The 25,269-nt window shown below is 39.9% G+C and overlaps 1 protein-coding gene across 3 annotated transcripts in view; it reads right to left on the bottom strand.

Moving 5' to 3' along the window:
• Positions 1–9,342: 9,342 nt before the first annotated feature.
• AASDHPPT (aminoadipate-semialdehyde dehydrogenase-phosphopantetheinyl transferase) overlaps positions 9,343–25,269 on the bottom strand; it is a 35,649-nt gene continuing 19,722 nt past the window's right edge. For 2 of the 3 annotated variants that reach the window (XM_042862492.1, XM_042862494.1), the window contains exons 5-6: positions 24,519–24,596; positions 21,437–22,437 (exon numbers count right to left, since the gene is read on the bottom strand). In XM_042862492.1, coding sequence (XP_042718426.1) covers positions 22,279–22,437; positions 24,519–24,596 — 237 coding nt within the window. In that variant the 3' untranslated portion in view covers positions 21,437–22,278. Of the gene's footprint in view, positions 11,091–21,436; positions 22,438–24,518; positions 24,597–25,269 lie in introns of those variants that run through there. The other variant, XM_042862493.1, reaches the window with a different exon arrangement.

Here is a 25,269-nt window from a genome sequence, read left to right as displayed (position 1 = left end):
CAGGTTACAAGCTGGCTATAAACTGGTCAGTTTGTAATTTGTTCTGCTGAGGAGCTTCAAAGCAAGTTGTAGGACTGCTGATTAGGAATCATTTTTCTTCTCTGTTGAGGAATATTTTAATTGCCAGCCTGATTCTAGGCTATCTTTGCTTACTTTCTTAGACCACAGGAGTATTCAAAGACTGCAAAACTACAAGCAGATGCAAAAGATTTGTGTGCTGGTCGTGCTTAACCAATCTCATCTCCTTCTATGTCTGGGTGACAAGACTGGTAGATGAGGGAAAGGCTGTTGATGTAGTCTACCTAGACTTCAGCAAAGCCTTTGACACGGTCTCTCACAGGATTCTGCTGTGGAAACTGGCTGCCCATGGCCTGGACAGGTATACTGTTCTTTGGGTAAGAAACTGATTAGGAAGTGGTGAATGGAGTTAAGTTCAGCTGGTGACCCGTTTCAAGTGGTCCCCCCAGAGGTCGGTACTGGGGCCCATCTTGTTTAATATCTTTATTGATGACCTAGATGAGGGGATTGAGTGCACCCTCAGTAGGCTTGCGGATGACACTAAGTTGGGAGGTTGTGTTGATTTCCCTGAGGGTAGGGCGGCCCTTCAGGGGGATCTGGATAGGCTGGATCACTGGGCTGAGGTGAATGGGATGAGGTTCAACAATATCAAGAGCCGGGTCCTGCACTTTGGCCACAACAACCCCATGCAGCGTTACAGGCTTGGGGATGAGTGGTTGGATGATTGTGAAGAGGAAAGGGACCTGGGGGTATTGGTTGATGCTCGGCTGAACATGAGCCGACAGTGTGCCCAGGGGGCCAAGAGGGCCAACGGCATCCTGGCCTGCATTAGAAATAGTGTGGCCAGCAGGAGCAGGGAGGTGATCATCCCCCTGTACTCAGCACTGGTGAGGCCGCACCTTGAGTATTGTGTTCAGTTTTGGGCCCCTCACTACAAGAAAGACATTGAGGCCCTGGAGCGTGTCCAGAGAAGGGCAACGAAACTGGTGAGGGGTTTGGAGCACAAGTCCTGTGAGGAGCAGCTGAGGGAGCTGGGATTGTTCAGTGTGGAGAAGAGGAGGCTCAGGGGAGACCTCATTGCTCTCTACAACTTCCTGAAGGGAGGCTGTGGTGAGGAGGGGTTTGGCCTCTTCTCCCACGCAACAAACAGGCCCTGTGGAAATGGCCACAAGTTGTATCAGAGGAGGTTTAGATTAGACGTGAGGAAAAACTTTTTCTCTCAGAGAGTGGTCAGGCACTGGAATGGCTGCCCAGGGAGGTGGTGGAGTCGCCGTCCCTGGCAGTGTTCAAGAGGCATCTGGATGAGGAGCTGCGAGATATGGCTTAGTGCTTGTGGTGGCAATGGTAGTGAGAAGACGGTTGGACTAGATGATCTCATAGGTTGTTTCCAAACTTGTGATTCTATAAAAACATTTGCATGCAATGACAGATGAAGCATGATATGGACCTTGTCTAATTGTTAGTGAGTTGCAACCCTGTGATGAACATACACTCCTAACACCCGCAGCTAAATCAACAGGTTAAGACAGAAGTGTTTTTGTGTGGTACACAGTGTGAAATACAGCCACATATTAATCAGCTTTCTCTGTGAAAAATTGCACGAGCTGAACAGAGGTCTGTGACTGAGCTGCAGATTGGAGAAGGGTGTGAACCTGTGGAGCCCCAGATAGCCAAGCTGGTCAGTGCAACAGGGCATCATGACATTCAGTTCTGGCATGTGTTTCTAGACGGTCAACATTTTAGTTAGCATCACAGTGAAGAAATCTAGGTGCAGCTCACACTTTGGAATGAGATTTAATTTAAATGTTTGTACTGAACATGGTCAGAAAGTCCTTGCCAGTCATTTCAGTGCAGTCATTTCAGGACACCATGCTCTATAGTATTCAAGCATCTTTGTTGTGTCAGAATTTGAAGTAACTGTGAGGCCAAAGATCAACCGTGCTGGGAGAACGAGATGTGCATTGTCTGTACTGTTGTATTCCATGAGTGAAAAAGGGTAGTGGCTAAGCAAAGTACAGCAGGATAATAGGAATGGCAGCACAGAGGGCAGCAAGATGCTGTCAACTTAGTTTCTTTTTACATTCTCTTGTATATTATCAAAACAGCTTGTTATGAGCAGACAACACCTTGACACTTTTGCTAAAAGACCAATAAAAACAGTCGGATCATTAGATGCTACCAAGTTGAGCTGTATAGCCTTTGCTTAACTGTACAAGTAATCATCACAACTTGTTCAATGCTTTTTCTTTACCGGACAGTAGCTGGACTGGTTATCAAACTGATCTGCACTCTGTCGTACCTGCTGGAAGATAAAATGTTCCAATACTCAAAGCCTACTGGAAAAGATGATAACATAAAAACCTTTCATTCATCCCATAAGCTTGATAGCATGGCACAGACTAGCAAGGATCTTAAAATTTCTAAGTTTCTGAAAATCAACAACTTCTATTAAGCCAGGTCTTCAGCTGGGCTGTCCAAGAACGAGCACTATTAGGGCCCTGGCTATACCACCAAGCTCTGCAACTCCCCTGACTCTCCAAAGACTCTGAGCTCTCACCTCTTCACCTGTATTGATGAACTCTATCCTTACGTGAGCTACACTGCAGGGATGCTTGCACCCAGCACCATATTGTGCTGCTCCTCACTCCATAGAATCACAGAATCACACGGGTTGGAATGGACATCCAGAGGTCATTGAGTCCAACCCCCTGATAAGCAGGTTCCCCACAGCAGGTGCACATGTAGACATCCAGACAAGTCTTGAGTATCTCCATAGAAGGAGACTCCACAACCTCTCTGGCAACCTGCTCCATCACCCTTACCATAAAGAAGTTTTTCTGCATGTTAGTACAGAACTTCCTATGTTCAAGTTTCAGGCTCCTTGTCCTGTCACTACACACCAATGAGAAGAGCCCGGCCTCATCCATTTGCCTCTCACCTCCCTGTAGATATTTATAAATGTTAATCCAACCTCAGTCTTCTTTTTCCCAGGCTGAACAGATCCAGGTTACTCAGCCTTTCTTCACGTGAGATGTTGCAAGCCTTTTACCATTTTTGTGGTCCTCCATTGGACACCTTCAAGAAAATTCCTGTCTTTTTTGAACTGTGGAGCTTGGAATTGGACATAGAGTTCCAAATATGATCCCATCAGGGCAGAGTAGAAGAGGAGGATTGATTCCCTTGACCTTCTGTTTACACTCTTTTTAATGCATCCCAGGATCCCATTGGCCTACTTGGCCGAAAGGGTACACAGTTGGCTCATGGCTAACCTGTTGTCCACCAGAAAACTAAGGTTTTTCTCTGCAGAACTCACATCTCAACTTGTTCTCTTCTTGTTTACTGGGTGCCATGGAACACTGCACCTTGACAATGAGGAGCCTGGCCTGCTGTCATCAGTTCATCTTGCCTCAAGTGGTAGCCTTTTTCTGCATCTCCCTGACAAGCAGATGGTCCAAACACTTTCAAAATTTACAGAGGACTTCTGATTTTGAATACTTAAAGGATCCAGAAATTAGCATTTCTATTGTCCCTGTATTTTCTGTTCTACAGCTGAAAAATGAACATTACAGCCTGTGGTGTTCCTTATGAATATAAAGTTCTGTAATATATTTGACTTTCAGAACAGTCTGTTAGCTTCATGAAAAGATTTGCACAGAATCCAGTTTTATCTGAATTGTACCTAGTAGGCAGGCATAGATTTTCCTCATTACTATTCTATATGCCATCTTCTTAAGTCTGAAATCAGTCTTGCAATATTGTGCAGTTACGACGTTCTATCTAGTAGATAATTTTCTAGATATTTTACCAATTTGTGGCTCATAAGGTAATTTTTAAGTTAATACCTCTCTGCTGGAATTTAAGCTTGCTATTTTGGGACCTGCCAGTTTAACGCCTACTCAAACCATACTGTACAAATGTTTCCTGGCACTCAAGACTACTAGTCTTTGAGAATTGTTCCCCAGAGGAATGGCAAATGTGAGCAGTTCTGACAAACAGGAACTAATCACTGAAATCCAACTGTTGAAGAGCCCAATTCATCATCTGGAGGTCAAAGCCAGCGTTTTCAAAACTTACTGTTTGCAATGCTAGACATTTCAAGATTTTTTTTTTGTGGTGCTCTTCTGAGTTGGAGCTGATAAAGGTCCACTTACACTTTGTGGATGCTCTGAATCCATGTTTGGAAAATCTTTTACTGGGCAGGTTATTAGATCCCTATATTTATAAACTGGAAATAAATTCAATCTTTTTCTGTTATTATTAGTTTGACATATGCATAGTAGGAGAGTAGCTCTAATGCAAATGTCAGTTATGAATTTTTTTGGATCAGAGATAGGAAATAGCTATTGCCTTAAATGTATTATTTCTGAATAATGTCATTTCAGAAGAGCTACAGATCAAATATTTAATGAGTAAAAATGAATAATAAACAGTTATACCAAAGCACCGAGTTCATATTTTTTCATACGGGAGGAATTTTTACAAGGGCATGTAGAGACAGGAAATGGCTTTAAACTGGAGGAGTGTAGACTTAGACCAGATATTAGGAAGGCATTATTTTCTGTGAAGGTGGTGAGACACTGGCACAGGTTGTCCAGTGAGGTTATGGATGCCCCTCCCTGGGAGCATTCAAGGCCAGGCTGGATGGGGCTGTGAGCAACCTGGTCTAGAGGGAGGCGTCCCTGGCTATAGCAGGAGGGTTGGAACCAGCTGATCTTAAGCGTCCCTTCTATCCCAAACAATTCTATGATTCTATGATTCAGATCTGGATTTAAAAAAAAAAAAAAAAGGAAAAAAGAAAAACTGAATCACCTGAACAAAAAGAATACATTTTGTTTCATAAGACAACAGAAAAATGAAATTTGAAAGCAGAAACAAGATATTAGATTAATAGCTTGCCCTGGTTTCAGCACTGAGCGGTCACCAATGTTTGGTTGTTGCTGAGCAGTGGATGCACACTTGGGGCAGAGCCACTGCCGTGATGGCTCGGAGCATTGGGCGGCCGCACTGTGAGCTGTGCTGGGCCGCGTGCCGCAGGCTGCAGGTTGGACGTGTCTGGTCTACATGACCTTAGTGATCTCGTTTAATCTTCACGATTCCATGATTCCGTAAGTGTTCCAACATGATTGTACTTGGTTATATAATAAAAATAGGGGCATTTTTCATGCGATTTTGTAACTAATCCAAAAAAACCAGACACTTGTGTCACATTTTAATTAGAAGATGGATGGTTATCTGTCAGAGTCCTTTGAAAAAGTCCATTCTAAATATGTCTTACTGATGATCTTTTTTTTTTTCTTTTTTTTTTTTTTTTAAGGAAAACAGATTGCCTGCTTCTTTGTGGGAAATTACTGTGCAATTGAACTCAGAACATCTCTTAATGCTGGTATAACCTGGTCAGCTGTGCTGTGTTATCTAAAGTTTCATTTCTGGGTAAATTCATTGAGTAACCAGACTGCTGTAACTTAGAGTTTCTGTCAACTTTGCATCTGCTTACTCTATTGTAGAGGCTGTACTTAACTTTTCATACGTATTTTTTCTGGAGCTGGTAGTGTTCTGATGAAGCTGTAGTTAATATTCCAACAGTGCAGTTTGTTTTTGTTGAGCATTACTCCCCTGAGCAGCCAACACTGTGAAACACTGTGAAAAATATAATCCTGCACATCCAGACGGCTGTTTCCCAGGATGCATGCTGCTGCCAGGATGGATGCATGCATGGGTTTTACCAAAGGGCGGCTTCTACACCAAGCACCAGATTTAAGGCAGAAATATACAGAAGAAAATCTGCAACCCCTCATGAGGAATTGGCTTCCAGATGCTTACAGTGCCTCCTCCTTAAAATTAAAGCCTATGAAAATTCAAGTTAAATGTTAAGATAAATATTCTCTTTCAAAAGCGGTAAAGCAAAGCATCATTGCAGTGTGTTTGCAGCTTCTTAAAAAAAAAAAAAAAAACACTCCAAAAGCCCCTTTTTTCCAAATAAAATCAAGCTTTGCTTAGAAACAGGATGATATAAAAATGGAGAGAACATTTCTGCCTAAGCATAGCAGCACTTCTGACAGAGAAATGCTTTACTTGAGGATTCCCCAGGCTGCATCTGCAGGCACAGAGATGGGTTTGGTGGGAAAGTCTCCACTGCTCGCTACCGTATGCTGGCAGGACCTCCACAACATTCATGCAATGCTCTTTTTTATTTCCATGGTCAGCTTCTCTTAACTAACTGCTCCCGTGGTCCCTTCCACTGCACTCAAGGAAATGAGGCAGGCGGCTTTTTCCACGGCTGATTTCCATTATAAACAAAATAACAACATACAACAGCCGCTAATAAACTGCACATCCCCCTGGAGGGAAACTCACACCTCGCCGTTATCCCATTTTCTCTTTATTCGGAGACTAAGACTTTCAGGGGCAGCCAAGGCAAGGCCTCCCTGGAGGCGATGCTGATGGCAGCCTGGCCCCACGCACCGGGCTGCAGGCCCAAAGGCTGCACATTGCAGTTTCAGTGCTCATCTTTTTTATATCCATATTGCTGTTTTTCCTTTCTGTTTACCATTCTCCCATACCACATCATTTTTATGTCAGGCCTTCAAACAGTTCTTTCTCCTCTTATCATGTGCATTTTTCAACTCTTTTGTGGAGGTGAAGAAGCAGGTTCTGTATAAACACATCTGTATGCTGTGCACAAAAAGATAGGCTGAAAGAAAAACCTCATGAGGGTAAAGCACTTGAGCACTCAAGGATCAGGAAAAGCAGGATGATCTGTGTGTAGTTTTAATTTATGTTCTTTTCATCCTTATACAAAACCAAAGAGCCTAAAGCACAGAAGTTACTGTATCTCACGAGACCTGTAGCAGTTTACTCTCCTTTTCCCTGTTTTGAGCTCTAACTGAACCACATTTCTGCCATCCTGCTGCAGAAAAGTGCTCTGTGCTGCAGCATTCTACACCCAGAGAGGGTGCAGTGATGTCCTGCTACAGAAACCAGTGAGCAGAGGAAGAAGTTGCAAAGAAAGCCAAACAATATGCTCTTTATAAGGAGTTTTAAAAACAATTTCTTACCAAAATGTAAGGAAATCTGTCATCCTGGCTACTGTGCAGTAATCTAACAAAAGCAAATTCAGGTTGGCAGTTCAATCCCAAACGTCACTTTCAATTTTTAATCTATTACACATAAAGGGACCTTTGAATATATTTGAATTAAGGAAGACATCTTTGGAGGTTTTGAAGCCATCTCCATTCACAGGAAGGGAGAGACGAAGTGGGATGGAGAGGAGTGTGATTTTATTTCACCCACATCCTTCATTCTGCTGTAGATAAGAGGGCAGAATTTGTGCAGTACTGCCACCAGGCTCCCACAAAGGATTGTGCCACTGGAGGTGGGTCTGGGGATGAGGGAAGTTGTATTCCAGGGTGCCCACACAACCAAGCTGAGAATTCAGACCAGACACCCATTTTTCCCTGAAGCAGTCTGGAATGGCCACCATCCCCATTCAAGATAAAAATTTGAGCTTCAGAGAAAATGTTGGCAAGAGAAAGGACTGGAACAATATCCTGCATTTGTGAGAGCAATGAAATACAGACTAATTGGATTTTAATGCTTTTCATGTTATGACTCACCTACGAGCTGATATCTCTAGCAGCCTGCTGTCTCAGGGTGAGACCTTGGGTTCTGCACAATAAAGTAAGGAGGGCGCTGTGTGTATCACCCTCACACATATTCCCTTCCATCCCTAGACCATACAGGCTTCTTTTTATCTAAATACTGAAAGGGAGATCAATTCTGGGAAAGATTATTAGCTGTGCAAGGGAACTGGTAGTTTTGCCAAGGAGGAGAGCTTTAGGAAAATGCCTTGCATCTTGCCTTGAAAGTAAAGCACAGCCATCAAACTTGTATCAGTTGTTTGAGAGCTTTCCTTCTCAGGGCTGGTGCAAACACTTTGCCTGTCCTACCAGAGATGGAGCTGTAAATTAGAAAGTCCCTTACTGGCCAAGAGTCTCTGAATGAGCATTCCAACATCTGCAGAGTTCAGCTCAAGAGCTATTACACTCTTTATTCTGCCTCTGTTCAAACAGTGTGTAGCCTGTTTACAAGATCAGATCATGTTATAAAACTTTGTTTATTGGTCAGTACCCTGTTTATTCAGAGTATCTCACTTCCAAAGCCTAAACAGCTGGTTTTGATTGATTCTCAAAGCAAATCTGGCGTACTGCAGCAGTCTGTGTTTGTGCAGCCTGCGCTGACAAGGAACAAGCAACAGAAATTTCTGTTCCTCAGTCATCTTGAGAAGACATAGTAAAATCTGCCCAAGTTCTTCTGTTTTGAAAACTAAATACTGTGGAGACGAAAGGAAAGTGCTCAGACACTAACAGCATACTCATTATAGCTCATTATGATTTCTTTAAGCGTATTTTGAGATGTTTAAATTAGATGTGCTAGAGGAGATTAATTAGAATTCAAGATTTTATCCCTTCTGCTAGTTTTGCATGAGAATCATCTATATTTATAATTGTATTTTGTTATGACACTTCAAATATTGTTCAGTTAATGCTCACAACAGTCTTAAGAATAAATAAATAGGGAATATAATAAAAGAGTTTGTTTAAAAAACTTTAGTACATAAAGGGACTATTTGCTCAGATCTTCAGCAGGCTGAGGGGAGGCCTGATGGCCACAGCTCCTCACAGGGAGCGGAGGGCAGCGCTGAGCTCTGCTCTGTGTGACAGCGACAGGGAACGGCATGGAGCTGCGTCAGGGGAGGGCGGCTGGGGGTGAGGGAAAGGGGCTGCGCCAGAGGGCGGTGGGCATGGAACAGCTGCCCAGGGCTGTGGGCACGGCCCCAGTGCTGGAGCTCAGGGAGCGGTTAGACAGCGCTCTCAGACATTGGGATTGGATTTGGGGTGGTGCTGTGTGGAACCAGGGGTTGAACTTAATCCTAGTGAGCCCATTCCAACTCAGGGTATTCTATGATTCTATGGGCTGATTGCTGCCATGCTCCCCTGGCCATCTCCTGCCACATGTCCTCATGAGATAATCCCAGCGGACACCTGTCCTTGACCAGCCATCATCAAGGGCCAGCCTGTGTCCACCCGAGCTTGTGCTTTCTGTTTGACTCCTTCTTGTATCATGAAGTAACTGCATTCAGGGGCAGCATCTCACTGCAATCCTACTCCTTTGCATGATTTTGAACGTAACCTTTTGACTGGAACTGCATTACTATAAGGAAGATAGCAACCCGAGTGCAAGAATCACGGTATGCCAAAGAAGGCAAAGAGGAGGAACTTGGGTGAACATCAATCAATTCAGCTTTATTTACTATTTTACCACCTATCAAAGTACTGAGCCACTTCTACGCATCTAATACAGGCAATACTTACAGAAAACTTGAGGGTTTTTTAACAAAAGTTTTTCATTAAAAAGCCCTTGCCTGTTTCTCATATTGACCAGAGTTTTATTTTACAAAGTTGTGTTTTATCAGAAAATTCACCAAAGTTTTTCCCTGATCAACTTTATGAAAGAAAATGACAAGCAGATGTATGAATAGCAATGCTCTCATTTGCATTTAGATAAACAATATGAACACAGCCTCAGCAGGAGTGGTTCTTGAAATTCTTTGATGGCTTCTGGTAGTGAACACAATGCCCCACTTCACTTAAATCATTATTTTCTATGCAACATTTGTTTTGCAATACATACTTTGTGTTTCTATGCTCGAATCAGGCCTAGCCTTGAAAACATCAGGCAAGGCGTGGATTTTGAATGGGATCATTATTTCAGAAATACTAGGCTAGACTATAAGCTGGTTTTAGTATGCAACATTCCTTTCACTTCAGTGGAATTAGACTGATTCTGGCTTGCTAACTGTCTGAGTCATGGCATTTGTTTGGTTTTTTTGTTTGTTTTTTTTTTTTTTGGAAAAAAAAAAAAAAAATGTGGGCCAGTTTACAACAAGCAGTAGATCAGGGGAACACCCCTAAACCAAAAAGCAGAATACATGATTGCAAAACAGCAAATATTAAATGTTACCTGATGTCAAGGACAGAATGTAAAACACAAAGCATTCAAATTGATGCCCTGACAGGTTTTGAGCTGTTATTTAACCAAAAGTAGCAGAATCCAACACAGATATCACTGGCAGCCAGAGCTTAGGTGCAAAGGTCTGCCCATGCTGCTGTTGCTGTGCTGAGATGTCCTCAGTTACATTTGCAGTCTGCTTGGCAATAACATCACAAAAGCGTTCTCTTGCATCAATTTAAATTAGAACTCCATTCTAGAACTAAATAAAGGATGAATTTGTATTGAAAGAATCATTTTCAGTGCTGCTCAGCCCAGCTTGATCTATGTGACCTGTTCTTCATATGCTTTTATCACACCCTCAAATTCATTTCAAAATCAAGAGCAGAAGATGTGACATTGCAGTACTGAAAATTGGTCTAGTTAAACCTAAATGGTATCTTTTAAAATTAAAAGTCACAAATGGAGAATAAATTAGAAAGTAATAAGAAACCTAGCATAGAGAATAAAGAATTAAATGGCTTTTCTACAGAACACTGAATGCTAGATGTACTTCTTGAGTATTATTATAGATACCCAATTCCTGGAGATGTTCAAGGCCAGGTTGGATGTGCCCTGGGTAGCCTGATCTGGTGGGTGGCAACACTACCTGCAGCAGGGGGATTGGAACTCAGTGGTCTTTAAGGTCCATCCCAATCCAAGCCATTGTATGACTGCATAATTGTAAGGTCCACAAAGCTTGAACTCTACTATGCCAGTGAGACATTTGAGGCACAAATCCTGGCTCCTCTCACTTGATTTTAAGGCCAGCTCCTGCCTCATGAGGATACACTGAAGATCTCTAACGAATCAAATTAGAAACATAATCCCACTGTCATGTTGCTCTTCAAGGAGGGGCACCACCTCCAAAAGGATTTGGACAGGTGACATCCTGCCCGCAAACAGTACCATCTCGTGGTTGTAGCCAGTGCAACCAGAGGTGCCTTCCCCACCTCTGCAGCGAGCAGACGAGCAGGCAGCCTTGTCTGAGATTGATGAGGACAAAGGGACTGGTGAAGGAAAACCTAGGATTGGGAGAAATAAATAAAAATCAGCCTCAGTGAGAGCACATAGTTTGAAGAGAGATATAAGGGCTGTGTAGGAGAAAGGAAGAGGAGAAGGAAGAAATCTGGGAAGTCTCATGTAAACTTATTACATCAGGAAAAAATAGAAGCACTGTTTGTTTGGGGGAAACAAGAGTGCAAAGGGCAAAAGAACATGATCAGGAGGAGAAAAGTGCTGAGAGAATGTGCTGTGATAATGTAGTATTTGTGAACGAGCTTGGGATGTAATCAGCATCATAAAAAAGACGACTTCTTGTCTTTGCAGAAGACAAAAATAATCTGGCCAAGAAATTGTAGGCTAAGCAGGAAGGCATGGTAAGCAGAGGCCATATACCTTAAGTTCTACTGAATTATCTTTTAGATTCATACATACACTCACATTTAATTAAGTTATGATATCATCAAGCCTTTGGCATGCTGCCTGCTGTATAAACATTTCTGGCATAGATATTCGGTAACTCTATTACAGACTTAGTAATTCAAATGAAGAAGTAGAAAGGCACGGAACTACTGAGAAATTTCAGCCGAAAACCACCTACAGGTTACACAGAACATCCCAGCTTGCCAGTATGCAAGTCCAAAAGCCATGTCTCCACTCACAGGAGCCACACCAAGGTGCCTGTATTAGCAGTCAAACAACAAAGCCTGTCTTGTGTCAGCACAATGATCCCATGTATAAGCACAGCATCATCGGAGTTTGAAGAAGCTGCTGTTGTAGTTGATTATTAGGTTTGTCACTGGTGGGATTCAATTATTTCCATATTATTTGTGTAAGAGTAATGCAAAGAGGTTCCAGCTGGGACCAGGCATCCATGGTACTAAGTACCGGGAGACAGTTTTTTTCTCAGAGGGGGCATGCAATTTCTGCTGACAAGATGCAGGCCAAAGGGAAACAGAGGCATCAAGAAGTGATTTTATTATGAGAAGTACAGCCACAGGCAGACTAAGTCCAAATGGTGCTTAGGTATTAGCAAGTGTCCAGCTGAAATGTAACCATATGCTATTTCTTGATTAAAATAGAAGGCCATCTTAGAATTGTACCATATCAAAAACAATACAGAATTACAAGAAAATAAATTTTAGAGGTACTCAAATGTTAGATGTTATAATCTGGAGGAGAAAAAGGTTTTACTACAAAAATCTGACAACACCCCAATTCTTCTTTCCTAGCTACTTCCTTAAATACAGAAATTTTGCTTTCCATTAGAAAAGCTTTTGGTGGTAGTGGATGTACAGACAGGAGTCTGATTTTGGAGCCTGAACTCTTACAGCAATGGTTTTCATTGTGAAAGCTACAGTATAAACAACTGTTTATACAATCAGGTTATACTTACCTTAAGAAGAAAAGTTTCTTCCTCCAAAGACATGTTTGATGCCAGCTGAGGTGCTTGGCTGCTTTGCAGTCCCTGATCTCCTCTTAACAATTTTCCCTGGCTATTCGGGGCTCTCTGAGATCCTTCTGAAACCCATCAGGGAATATGCATACTGCCATGGCCCAGCATCCATACCCTGCACTTGGAATGCGATTCCTTAGAGCTGGGAAATGTTCTTGAGCAGGCTTAAGAAAGGATGCAAGTCCAAAGACTTTCATCCTCAGCATCTTGGGATGGAAGAGCTCACAAGAGTGATTCACAATCTGGATCACTGTTAAAAGGTATGCTTGATCTTTGCAACCAATATATATATATGTATATACAAACATCAAAGGTGAGTTTGGGTATGACCTACAGAAACTATACTGCTGATACTGTGTCTTATCACCTCCTTGAAGCGGGACACAGTAGTTATTTGGCTGAGAAATGCTCATCAGATTTTCTAATAGGTATTTTACTACCTGCTGAACTATGCTGTAAAGTCTTCTTCAGAAGCACTTGTTTTTGGAAACAGTTCCATCTGGGAACTTAATCTTTTCTAGACTTGTTAGAAAGTTAAGTCTATTTCAAGCATGCCCTGTAATGATACCACTGGTTTTCCACTATCACACTCAACGTCAAGCTAGAACAGCATTTAAAGCTCTCAGCTAAAGCAAAATAAATTCAATACAGTCTGTTTCTTGGTTCCTGTTGTTAATTTGTCTTATGCAAATTACCAATCATAAAATGACATAGAAATGGTATTTTACCATATTCACTTCTGTTCACATTTTTAGAATTCATGTATTTTTGATTTAAAAAACCTATCAGTAGCTATTATGTCTGAATCTGCTCCTTTTCCTGTTTTTGATTTCCCTCACTGCCAGACCTCAAGTTGTCTCTTGCATCAGCCAAAAGCTTTTGTACCATTTTTAGCATTTGAAGCTTTTTTCTTGCATGTCCAGGTTATTGAGTTAATAAAGATAGGGTCAGTTTCCAGTTCTTTTAAAGATAGCTATGTGTACAATATATACATACACATATCTATATATCATAGAACATAGAAAGGCCTGGGTTGAAAAGGACCACAATAATCATCTAGTTTCAATCTCCCTGCTATGTGCAGGGTCACCAACCACCAGACCAGGCTGCCCAGAGCCACATCCAGCCTGGTCTTGAATGCCTCCAGGGATGGGGCATCCACAGCCTCCTTGGGCAACCTGTTCCAGTGTGTCACCACCCTCTGAGTGAAAAACTTCCTCCTAATATCTGACCTAAACCTCCCCTGTCTCAGTTTAAAACCATTCCCCCTTGTCCTATCACTGTCCACCCATGTAAACAGCCGTTCCCCCTCCTGTTTATAAGCTCCTTTCAAGTACTGGAAGGCTACAATAAGGTCTCCCTGGAGCATTCTCTTCTCCAAGCTAAACAAACCAAGTTACCTCAACCTTTCTCCATAGGAGAGGTGCTCCAACCCTCTGATCATCTTAGCAGCCCTTCTCTGGACCTGCTCCATATATCTACATATATGCAGTACATACACGTATATGCATTTATATGCATATGTGATGTGTATGTTTGCATTTATGGATATGCTACTTATCCATAGCAAATCCCTGATACTTTTCAGTGATTAATTCACTGTAGACTAAGAACAAGTTAAAATATACAGTATGACTGAAACAGACACATTTGCATAAACACACTAACATTAAATGCAGTTGCATTTTTGTTTCTAAAAGCTGTTTGTACAAAGTTGGGAGAATTCAGTCAACTTTAAGTTGTCATGCCACAAAATGAAACCAAAAGACATTCTATCAGTTCTATCAATCACACTGTTTCTGAAGTTCCACAATCAGATGCATATATGTATATACATACATATATACATATATATATATATATATATACATGGATTCCTGACACATACAAGATTTTTTCACTACTTCAGTAGTCTTCATCCAGCATTACTTTCTTCCCTCTCCACTGAAGATCTATTTCAGGAGATTGTATGAATGCATTTCCATGGCTGACACTTCATAGTCCCTTAGCCAGCACGTCTGGCTTCACCCAAGCCAAATGAAACCCATGTACTCCCACTGCAATGAGCACTTTGCTATTGCCGCTTTAATCCTGAAAGGTGGAAGTGAAACAGCAGTCATTTCTGCAGGTGGGAGCTGTCTGACTGCCACAATTCAAATGCAAATAAATATTCCATTGCACTTCAGGGAAAACATGTTAAATCAACAAGGCCCATCATTTAAACATCATAATAAGCAATTAGGCTGAAACTATGATATCAGAAATATCAGTGTCTGTCTAAGACTCTGTTCTCCTCCACATGAGAATTTTAATTAGGGCAGAACCAAGCACACAGCTGAAGTACAACCTTCAATCACACTCAGTTGTACCAAACAAAATTAATCCAATACATTTTCATAGTGTGCTACAGGTAGCTAATTAACTGTAATCACATAAGTCACAAGAGTAACAAAATGCCTTTATGTAGGCAGCAAGCGCTGCTCACTAGCAATATTACTGTATTCACTATGCAGTATTGGAACTGAATACATGCAGGAAAATTCCATTTCTCCTACAAAGAGAGCAGTGACCCACTGAACAGGCAGCTCCCTTCACCTGTCACAAAAGCACTCAGCGAGGGTGAGGAGTGCCACAGCTGACACATGGGCTGAGCATCACCTGACTGCAAGTGCGGTACATTACAGGAAACGCCGCTGCTGGAGCTGACAAAATACAGATATTTAATTCAAGGGAAAATGTTTTCCAACTAGCAGTTCCAGATTTTTGCTTGTGAATTGTTCCAAATGCAAACTCAAATAAATCTCAGTTAGTAATTTCAATGAAGCAGACACTATGATGAAAAATAACATTTTTTTTCTTCAAACTACATATAGGTACGTATGCTTATCCAAACTGCAGAGAGAAAAGCAGTCAAAGATAAGATACTCTAATATGGCATGTATGTATATTTATATACATATACACACATATATGTAAAACTCGAAATACACGCTACACACTTCTAAAATTCTCTAATAACATCATAAGCAATGTATGACATTGCTATAATACATTACATAGACAGCATCCAATATGTACCATGTAAAGATATATAAAGCCCATTACCATATTTATAAAGATCATTTATACTTTTGTTTGTCTTTTTGCTCTTCCCAGCCCCTTCTGCACTGCTTATTCAGGTACTATACCTCAAAATCACAACCAAAGATACTTTTGGTACTGTGACAGAAATTGCAAACATTGATGAGAAGCAGCTATTAGCAAATTCATGGGGTAGAAGCAGTGGAAGGATCGAAGAGATTTAATTAGCTACAGATGGCCAACTCAGAATGTCTAGTGACAGCCATAATTTGGTGAAATGCCCTGCCACTTACAGCACTGCTGGGAAATTGAGCTTCATAATGCTGCCAGATCAACACTCTTTAATATTTCTTCTAAGCAAGTCTAAACAAGGAAGGCATTACCTTTAATTGTGTAATTTTCCAAAATGTTTCAAACATTTTAGAAACTCATAATGCCTTTGAAAAACTTCAGTACCTCCCGTGAAATGGATCTAAAGCTGTAATGCCTACCAATTTTTGTTGTAGTCATAGTGACTAAAGTAATCTCCCACCTGAGGTTTAAATGCATTTCTTTAGCATTTTTCCAAAACATGCCAATCCAATGAAGCCTATGATGCAGAACAGTACTCAGATTAATTTTCTACTGACCAAAATAAAGTTTACTCAGTAATAAAGACATCAGCAAATATACGGTTATGATTTGAGTCCTAACCTAAATTAAGTATATTAGGTCAAACTGTTAGCTGCTGCATATCTGCATCCCCACAAATTAAATTGCACCAATCCTAATATACTCTGCCTGAGGGACAAATTAAAAAGAAAAAAAACCTCTTTCTTGTTTGCAGCCTTCTAAAAAGGAAAGAAAGATACATTTTGAATTATCTGATTACAGTGCAGGATTATAAAGAGGGGATGCTCACCTGCATAGCTTTAAAATAAGAAGCAATGGGCACAAACTGGCACACAGGAGGTTCCCTTTGACCACCAGGAGCACTGCTTTGCTGTGCAGGTGATGGAGCAGGGGCAGGCTGCTCAGAAGCTGTGGGATTTCCTCCTTGGAGATCTTCCAATGACACTTGGACGTGGCCCTGGGCATCCTGCTCTGGGTGCCCCTGCCGGAGCAAAGCTTGGGCCTGAGGGACCCAGACGGCTCTTCCAACCTCAACCATTCTGTGATATTCTGTTGCAATAACTTCCAGCTCACATTATAAGATGTAGGAAAAAAAATAAAAACTAACTATCAGTCAGGCAATTGAGAGTCTAATATGTGGCAACATATAATAAGTTTAATGCAGTTCAAGAAATAATGAGGAAACTTAAGATCTGTTACAACACAGGTGAGCACTCTGCACTTCTGACCCAAACAGGACTGTGTTGAACAACCAATTGACCACTGAAGTGCTGCACTATCAGGCTCATGCTTCTGCTCTGTATTTGTGGGAGGACATCTGAGACACCCTATGTCACCGTGGTCTCCATCATCCCCTAGTACCGCGGTCCCAGTGGGAAGGGAAGAAGCACACCCTACCTGGGCAGCTAAGAGGATCCTGGATGCAGACTTGAGCAGAAAAAAGGGAGAGTGGTTAACCTATATGTGAATTCAAGGTCAGCCCAAGTTTCTGCTTTCTGTCTGTTATCAGAGATTTCCCTGGATAAATTGGATGTGACTGGTCACTTGAGTGAAATTCCACCTACTGCAAGATTAAAGGAAAGTAATTTTTTAGAACACTGAACCAAGGCTGGAAATCTTAAGCCACTATGACAACAGAAACTCGCTAGTTTGAAAATCTTAACAGGAACTCCAGAAGCACGCTTTTTAAAAGAAAATAAAAAAATCACACAAATATTTATATTACCAATTGACTGAAAAACTGATTGAAATAACTTCAGCTGCTTTAAAACTTTTTAGCAAAATAGAACTAAGAACTTCTTTTCATGAGTTAAATGTTAGCATTACTACACTTTCATCTTGTCTTTCACATTTGTTTCCTCCTATCATTTACAGTTTTAACGTATAATTATTTTATTTGACTTTTCCATGAATTTACTGGGGGAATACTGGACCACTTTCTGGAAATGACACCAAAACATTTGCTTGTTGGCTCTGGGGCATCTCTCTGTCTGTAAGAGCTTTCCACACTGGGAGCAGCTGATTAAAAGCTGTTGCAGTGAAATGTCCTTGAGCCATGTGTGTTGGAGGGGCTGTGGGACCAAGGGCACAGCACAAGCTCAGACAACGCATAAGGAAACAGGATGGAGCTGATATGTCTAAAAATATTCATTGTTTTCTCCTTAATCTATAAATCCGAAATAATTTTCCAAGATTTTTCATGCAAGGGAGTGACAAAGAGATCTTACCACAACATGAAGAACTTCTCTGTTCCACAACGTTGTTTCAAAGTTCTTTAGACACTTCCTTGCATGTACCCTCTCTGTAACTAGAACATGATAACATTGTTATAGTTTGCCCCAAGAAACAAGGTTGCATTTCATTAAATTAAAATTGCAGGAATAAGGCAGGGAGTCTCCTTGTCCTGAAAGAAAGAGTTGAGCATACCTTGCCTTCTAAGACTGCCATGGAACAGGCAGCTGGTCCAGACCTTCATTCTATGACTGAAGGACATCTCTAGGAGCATACAGTTTTTGGTTCTTCTAAATTCTTTTAGAAATAACAAAAGACAAATGTTTCAGTATTACTATCTACGTCTATACCTAAATAGTGAGAGGAAAAAAAAAAAGGACTCAAAAGAAATGCCATAATCTGGCAACACAAAATAGGATCAAAACTTTAAAATAATGCACTTTTTATTACCATAAAGGAATTAAACTCCATTTTAGTAGAAACAGGACTCATCCTTTGCATGTAGCTTTAAAACAAACAAACAAATCCCACAACAACAACCCCAACACAATTGTAGGTATAGCACAAGGATACCATGACATGCTACAAAAATTATTTCAAAAAATAATAAAATATTAGCTTTCTTGTGAAGAACTCAAGAGTTTGTTTTTGTACCTACATTTTCTATACAGTGTACAGCAACATCTTTTCTCTGGATAAACATGCTCAGCATCACAAATACAGGAAAGCACCATGTTGAGCCACTGGTAGACAACTGTTAAGAGGAGTGTTAATCACTGTTTAAACTAGGTTCTAACAGTACTGACCAAACACTGCTCATATTCTTTGTTAAATGTAGAACTGTGGTCTTGTAAAGCTCCAAAAAACCCCTATATCTATGCACATGTGAAGAGCTACTTTTCCTTCTTATCTTGCATTTCTTTTCACATCGTGTTTTTACTTCAGTGCTTAAGGTAAAGGTAAATGTTAGAGTTGAATTGCTGACTGGGTGCTACCAAGAACCTATAAATTACTACCAAATTTATACCACCTCTGTTGATACACCTACCATTTCTTGCCTGACTAAGACCTAGAAGGTTTGATTAACATCAATGCCTTATGATTCCACAGTACAGTACAATGTATATTTTGCATATTTTTACAGACTTTGTGAAAGCCTGAATGAATTCATATAATCCACTTTTCAAAACTACATATTTTAACATAAGATGTCACCAGTCTCTTGTCACACATAACTGCAATTTGTCTTGAAGTTTTGACAGTTGAAGCTCCTACTCCACTCCAATGCTGTTTAAGATGCATGAAGATTTAGAAGATGGTAATACGTCCAAGCTAAGCACATTCATCTGTTTCTAACAATCTATTCATTAAAGAGCAAAACTGAAAAATCAAATTGAACAGCCATGTTTTATGCTGAGCATACAGCAATGTTCAAAGTCCTCCATGTGGAGAAGCACACAGGGGAGAGAAGATGAGGGAGCACCATAGAGGTGGGAAGTCTGAGTCCTTACGCCAGAAGTTCCTTGTAACAACACAATCTCAAGTACTTTGCTTGTCTCACACAGACGAGCTTAAAAGGACTTTCGTGTATTTATTTGTTAAACTATTTATTGGTCAGACACTATTAATTCCTCAGAAGCATGAGCCTGATCTGTAGTCAAAGGCAGTATATGATCAAAGATTGAACCTCTACTTCTGCAGGGAGCTGGTCAATCCCATTCCATAGAAGAAAAGACAACCCAGCTGCAGCGCCTGCTGGGAAGGGCTCACGCTGAGCAGAGCCTGTTTTTGCAACTTCTTACATTTCAGACTCCAAGATACGTGGTGTGGTCACATTTAGGGCAGTGTGGATGAAACAAGAGATGAGGGAAGGGAGCTCTGGAGGAGGGATCTGAAGGCTGGAGAATTTCTGGATGTAATTGGGAAATTTCTTGCAGACAGAACAGTGATGGAGACTAGTAAAGGTCATCTTATCTGCACTGAGTTGGGGAAAACACTCTGAGGTAGAGAGAAAAGTTATGGCTCTGTTTGACCAGTATTTCTAAAAGCAGCATGCATACTCTGTAGGCACTAAGAACCATACTCTGAGGAAACACAAGGAAGACAGTGTAACAACCATGTATGGACACAGGGCTCAATTTTTATATAATGGGAAATGTGATGCTGGAGGCCAAAGAACCTGGAATTAATATAATCACACAGCTCTACTTGGACATAATATCTACATTTATTTTAATATCTGCATTTGTGACAGACAGATGTTCAGAAAAACATTCTGATGTCAGAACATCTAGATGGTCTTTTAGCAGCATGTAGATAAATTCCACAGCTACACAGCTGCTCTTTTCCACACTGCTAAATACAAGTGTAAAAACTGTCAGTTTGCACTGACACAAAGCAACCTGACCCAAGTGGCTTTTCACAAGACACCATCATCACCTAATCTTAACCTACTTAAGGTTAAAAGAGAAGAGATTTCAAGTAGCTCAGTATAAATGAAATACATAGGAAAAAATTACTATGAAGAACTGCAACTTCATGGATGATTCCATCTAGACCTTTAGAAACCAGATGGTAATTTAAACTGTCTCATACAGCTGCAACTGATGGCAGCCTCAGGGACTGGTGAGGACTGGCACAAACTGGAGCAGTAAACAAGCAGGCAGTAGCGAAGCTCAGTTCTTTTCTGACCCTCTTATTTCAAACAGTCCTTCTTCTTCTCTGGGCTTCTGAAGCCATGTCCATTCTTTCAGCTTGGCAATAGTTCTGGTTATCCCTGCTCTTAAACACCTTTACATGCTTGCACAGCTGGATTATAGAACACTTCAGATAGGACAGAATAAAATTAAGTCAACTGAAGTGGTTAAAAATATCCCATAGCAGGAAATGATGTGGGCACATACCCTCTGCATAGCCTTTTCTGATCTCCATGGAATTCCAGTTATTTAGTGCAAGTTATATTTCATTTTTGAATCCCATCTGAAATGTTTGACTGCTAATTATTCTACCTCTATAAATTATTCTATATTCCCAACAATTTCAAATTTGAAGTTGCTGAACATCTAATTTAACCCCTGTGGAGTCTGGAGAGAAAATTCACAGCTATCAATGATTTGTGGTTTTACAGAAAAAAAGAAAAAAAGCTCACAAAACAAAAACCATGATTAGCATGCAAAATGAGAGATTCATTAAAATGGATACAAAATTATTAACCCAAACTACCAGAACCAGAAAAGTTTAACAGCATATCTGAATTCAAGATTATCTACAGTGAAACCTTAAAACCTTACAGCCTTATCTAAATTTTGTATTTGTCTTTATAATATGGCACAGCTTTACAACAAATATATTTGCCTTTAGTCAGAATGGAGTAGCCAAATTTTGCACAAATCTAAATTCACAGAAGAGTTATGTTTAACTGTAGGACAGAAATGAACACCTCAGAGCTATGAAAATTGTTCCATTGAGTATGAGACTCAATCTGTTTGGTAAGTTGGGGAAAAAAAAAAAAAAAAAAAAAAAAGAAGGAAGAAAAACAAGCAATTTTTTGTATTGTTTTCTCCACAGGACTTAGTTTCTAGGGTTGTGAACCTGTAAGTAAAGCCTGGGAAATATAACCACTGTATGGCAAACAGTCAATGTAAAAAACAAAACAAAACAAAAACAACAACAAAAAAAAAACAACAAAACACAAAAAGGAAGTAAAAACATCAAAACTTCTATTAGATACAAAAAACTTTAATTAAGGTTTTAAGTGACAAGGATATGCAATACTTTTATGTTAAGTTTCCACCTCAAAATAATTTTATGCAGGTTTAGTTCCAAGAGCACAACTCACACTTTTTCAGTTTGTTTTTATACAACTAAACCTCAAATCTTGTACAACACTTGTGCCATGCAGTAGCAGCAATAGGACTTTTACCAATTCCTCTGCCTTTATTCACTTCATTGCAGTATAAAATTGTGATTTTTTTTTTAAGATAAGAGTTGACATTAAATAATATAAGTCCAGCAGAAATAAAACACAGAAACACTTCCGCTTGTTAAGCTCTTGCTGACTGACTGACAACATTACTGAAGCTCTGCTTCCTGTTACTGCTAAGGGTAATTACTAAAGTATGAGGCGAAAGGCATGGAGAATCAAAAATCCATGTGGTCAGCTTAGACTTTTCACTCAGAATTCCTTCAGTGAGGAAGCACGCCATCTTCTTAAATACTGACAGAAAAATGTCAAGTTTGAAAAGGTGAATACCAGACTTAAAGGAAAAAGAGAGAACAGTTTTATTTACATATTTACATGTATTCTTACGATCCTTTCTTTCTAAGCATTCTCATCTTGAATCTGAACTCTGTTTCATTGGACTCTCTTGTTTAGAACAAAAGTTATCCCAATATGCAGAATCCTCAGATGTAATTGGAATTCCAGGTGCAACTAAATCTTCGAAAGTCAGTAATGTAAACTGTGGTTGATGAGGCTGCATGGAAGATACCTAAGGAAAACAGATTAATTTTTAATGAATCAGGAAATATCCATTTTCTTCCTGCAACTTACCCTGAAAAGTTAAAACTACACATTGCTTTCTGAAGAAAAAAGATTCCAGTTACAACCAGTGTCACTGTTGCTAATTTAGGCTATATATCGACTAACAGAAGCATGTAACAGGGTGCGCAGAAGAAGTAAGTTCTGCTTTGATTCAGTTCAGAAAACTGAGAATGCTAGGGACAAAGAATCCTATAAACACCACAGAATGACTGCTCAGAAAAAAACAAAAAACAAACTATTACATTCTACATCACACATGATTATTTGAGATGGTAGCATCAGGATTTACTACAATGGAGGAATGTCTACTCATACTCCTCTGCGTGCACTCAGTCTCCTCACAGAAACTTATAGGAACAAAAGCATTAACAATCAAGCCATGATTCCCATAGTTAAATCCAGATTAAATGCAAACTCAGATATTGGAGATGAGCGTGTCACAGTTTCTGCATTAGTTAAAATGCATCTCAAAGAAAAATAGGCTTGTTTTCTTGCTGTATAGCCTGCCGTGTGCTACCTGCAAGTATAATTCCAGGAGGGTTAAAAGTACAGTTGCATGATCTGATAGAGGCTGTAAGCTGTTCTTCTAAATACTGTCTACATGTTCAATCTCTCTAAACAAAGATGAAGAACACCCTCTCCACTCAGCATACTTAACAACAGACTGAATCCCTTTTAACCGTTTCCATAGAAAATAAGGCCAAATTTATTTCTTCCATATTACTGTTAAAAAGCATCCTGAAAAGGGAACACAAATGTATAGAAATTCTTACTTCATTATCATAGCGAGGAGTCAGAGAATGCCACTTGTGCTACTCAATATTTCCTATTTTCAGTGGACCATGCTAATGAAATTTAGGTCTTTATAAATTTAGTTAGTGAGCAAGTATGCCTTAGAGACTTTTCTTGATTCAAATACTTTGCATCATAACTCCCAATATATACCACATCTGTTCCTTTTGTAATAATTCTAAGGTGCCTGACAGTGATAGCCACAGTCAGCAACTAATCCTGGATTCTGTAGTATGCTTGCATGATAAACATACTGTCAAACAGAATGCATGCATTTTCCTAAATAACATGTGACAGAGTATATCCTAAAATGCAGTTTCTATCTGTTTTTTGAATCTAACCAACACAAGCTAAAAGATCTGCCTCACTGTGCTATCAAGGAACACAGACACAAATTTTATAACCACTTTCATCCATTAGCAGGTATTTTTGGTAGCTCCTGCTACAGTCTTTGTAGCTACATAATGGATAACAACAGATCCATTTTCTTGTGAGCAATTGAAATGTCACAGACAAACCTGGTTATTTGTCACCCTTTCCTTTTGCTGATTATCTGGCTATTTTGGCTATGATTTCTCAATCTGCTTCAAATTTGACTTCTGCTGCTATTTTAATGGCCCAAGTCTTTGCTAAATTATAAAGAAACTCCCAAAAAGCTTTTAAGTAGCTTTGCTGCCTCACTCCATAAAGAGACCATGCAGAATGAAGATTAATGCTGCTGTTCTTCCTATCTGTTGGTTGTTATTGCTTGTCTCAAGAACTGTCCTAATGGTTTTTGAGAGCTGGATCTGCTGTTGGATACGTGCAGTGATGGTCTCCCATTACAATGAGAGCTGGTGCAACAGTTCAGTAGTTCAGAGTAGTTTCAGTATCCTTTTGCATCTACTAAATCCACCCTTCCAACTTGAGTCTAGCAGGCTGTAATAGAAATCACTGAATCATCTCTTGAATAAACACAGTGAATGCTGTAGCACATACATTGTAGATTTAACATCATCAGCTGCTGTCTTCTGAAACCATTTCTCCCTTCCAGCCTGTTTCTCAAATAGGCACAAATAGACTAAACGTAACAGTCCTCCAACAATCTGACTAATACTGCAGTTAAGATAAGCTTTCTTCTCCTTGGCCCTACATCTGAGATGAGGCCTTATTTTATCTAAAGCATCATGCTAAGCTTATGTTCAAGTACCTAGTTACCAAGATACCAAGACCTGCAAACACTTTGTGATTTCTTACATCAGTATGTTGCTGTCCAAATCCCTCCTGTTTCCCAAGAGCCACTGCAACGTGATGATAGTCATCTAACCGTGTTTCCTAGTAAAGATGAAAAACAGCAATGTAAAAGTTTTTTCTTCACTCATTTTCCAGCAGACTACATACACAGTTAAAACATGGCTAGAACAATACCAAAGCATTTAAATTTTGAATTTAAATACCAAATTTATATTTAAATACCAAAGCATTTACTTTAGAATAGTGACATTCAGAAAAAGCAACAGACCTTCTTAGAAAGTTTGCTGGAGAGCTCAAGGATGCAGCTACAGTTAGCAGAGATGAACTGGTTACTGTTGATGGGCACCATCTCACCTATTTTCAGACATTTATACACCAGTCTGTGACCTCAGTCTTCTGGTATTGTACCTTTCTAAGTCACAAGCCATACAATCTATTTTAACTCTTTGTTTCCAAATGAGATGAACTATGAGCTTTCTCTGGAGAACATCCTAAAGACCAAGAACATAGGTGTAAACTTAAAGCAATGACCTTCCTGCTCTTGGCTGTGGGCATCATGCAAGTCCACAACTTCAAATTGCTGACACAGTGGTCTGAAAACTGCTTTGTGGAAATACAGTTTTCCACAAAAATATATTTTAATATAAATATTTTAGTTTCTATATTTAGTTTATATCTTTAGTTTATGCATATATATGCATATGTATAATTTATAATTACTTAATTATAGTATTTTAATATTATTATTGATACT

The sequence above is a fragment of the Lagopus leucura genome, unplaced genomic scaffold (genome assembly GCF_019238085.1).
Source record: "Lagopus leucura isolate 7727_CA_CO unplaced genomic scaffold, USGS_WTPT01 Super-Scaffold_702, whole genome shotgun sequence".
Classification (NCBI taxonomy): Eukaryota; Metazoa; Chordata; class Aves; order Galliformes; family Phasianidae; genus Lagopus; species Lagopus leucura.
Note: the sequence above shows the minus strand (reverse complement) of the source record. Positions and strands in the feature narration are given on the sequence as shown.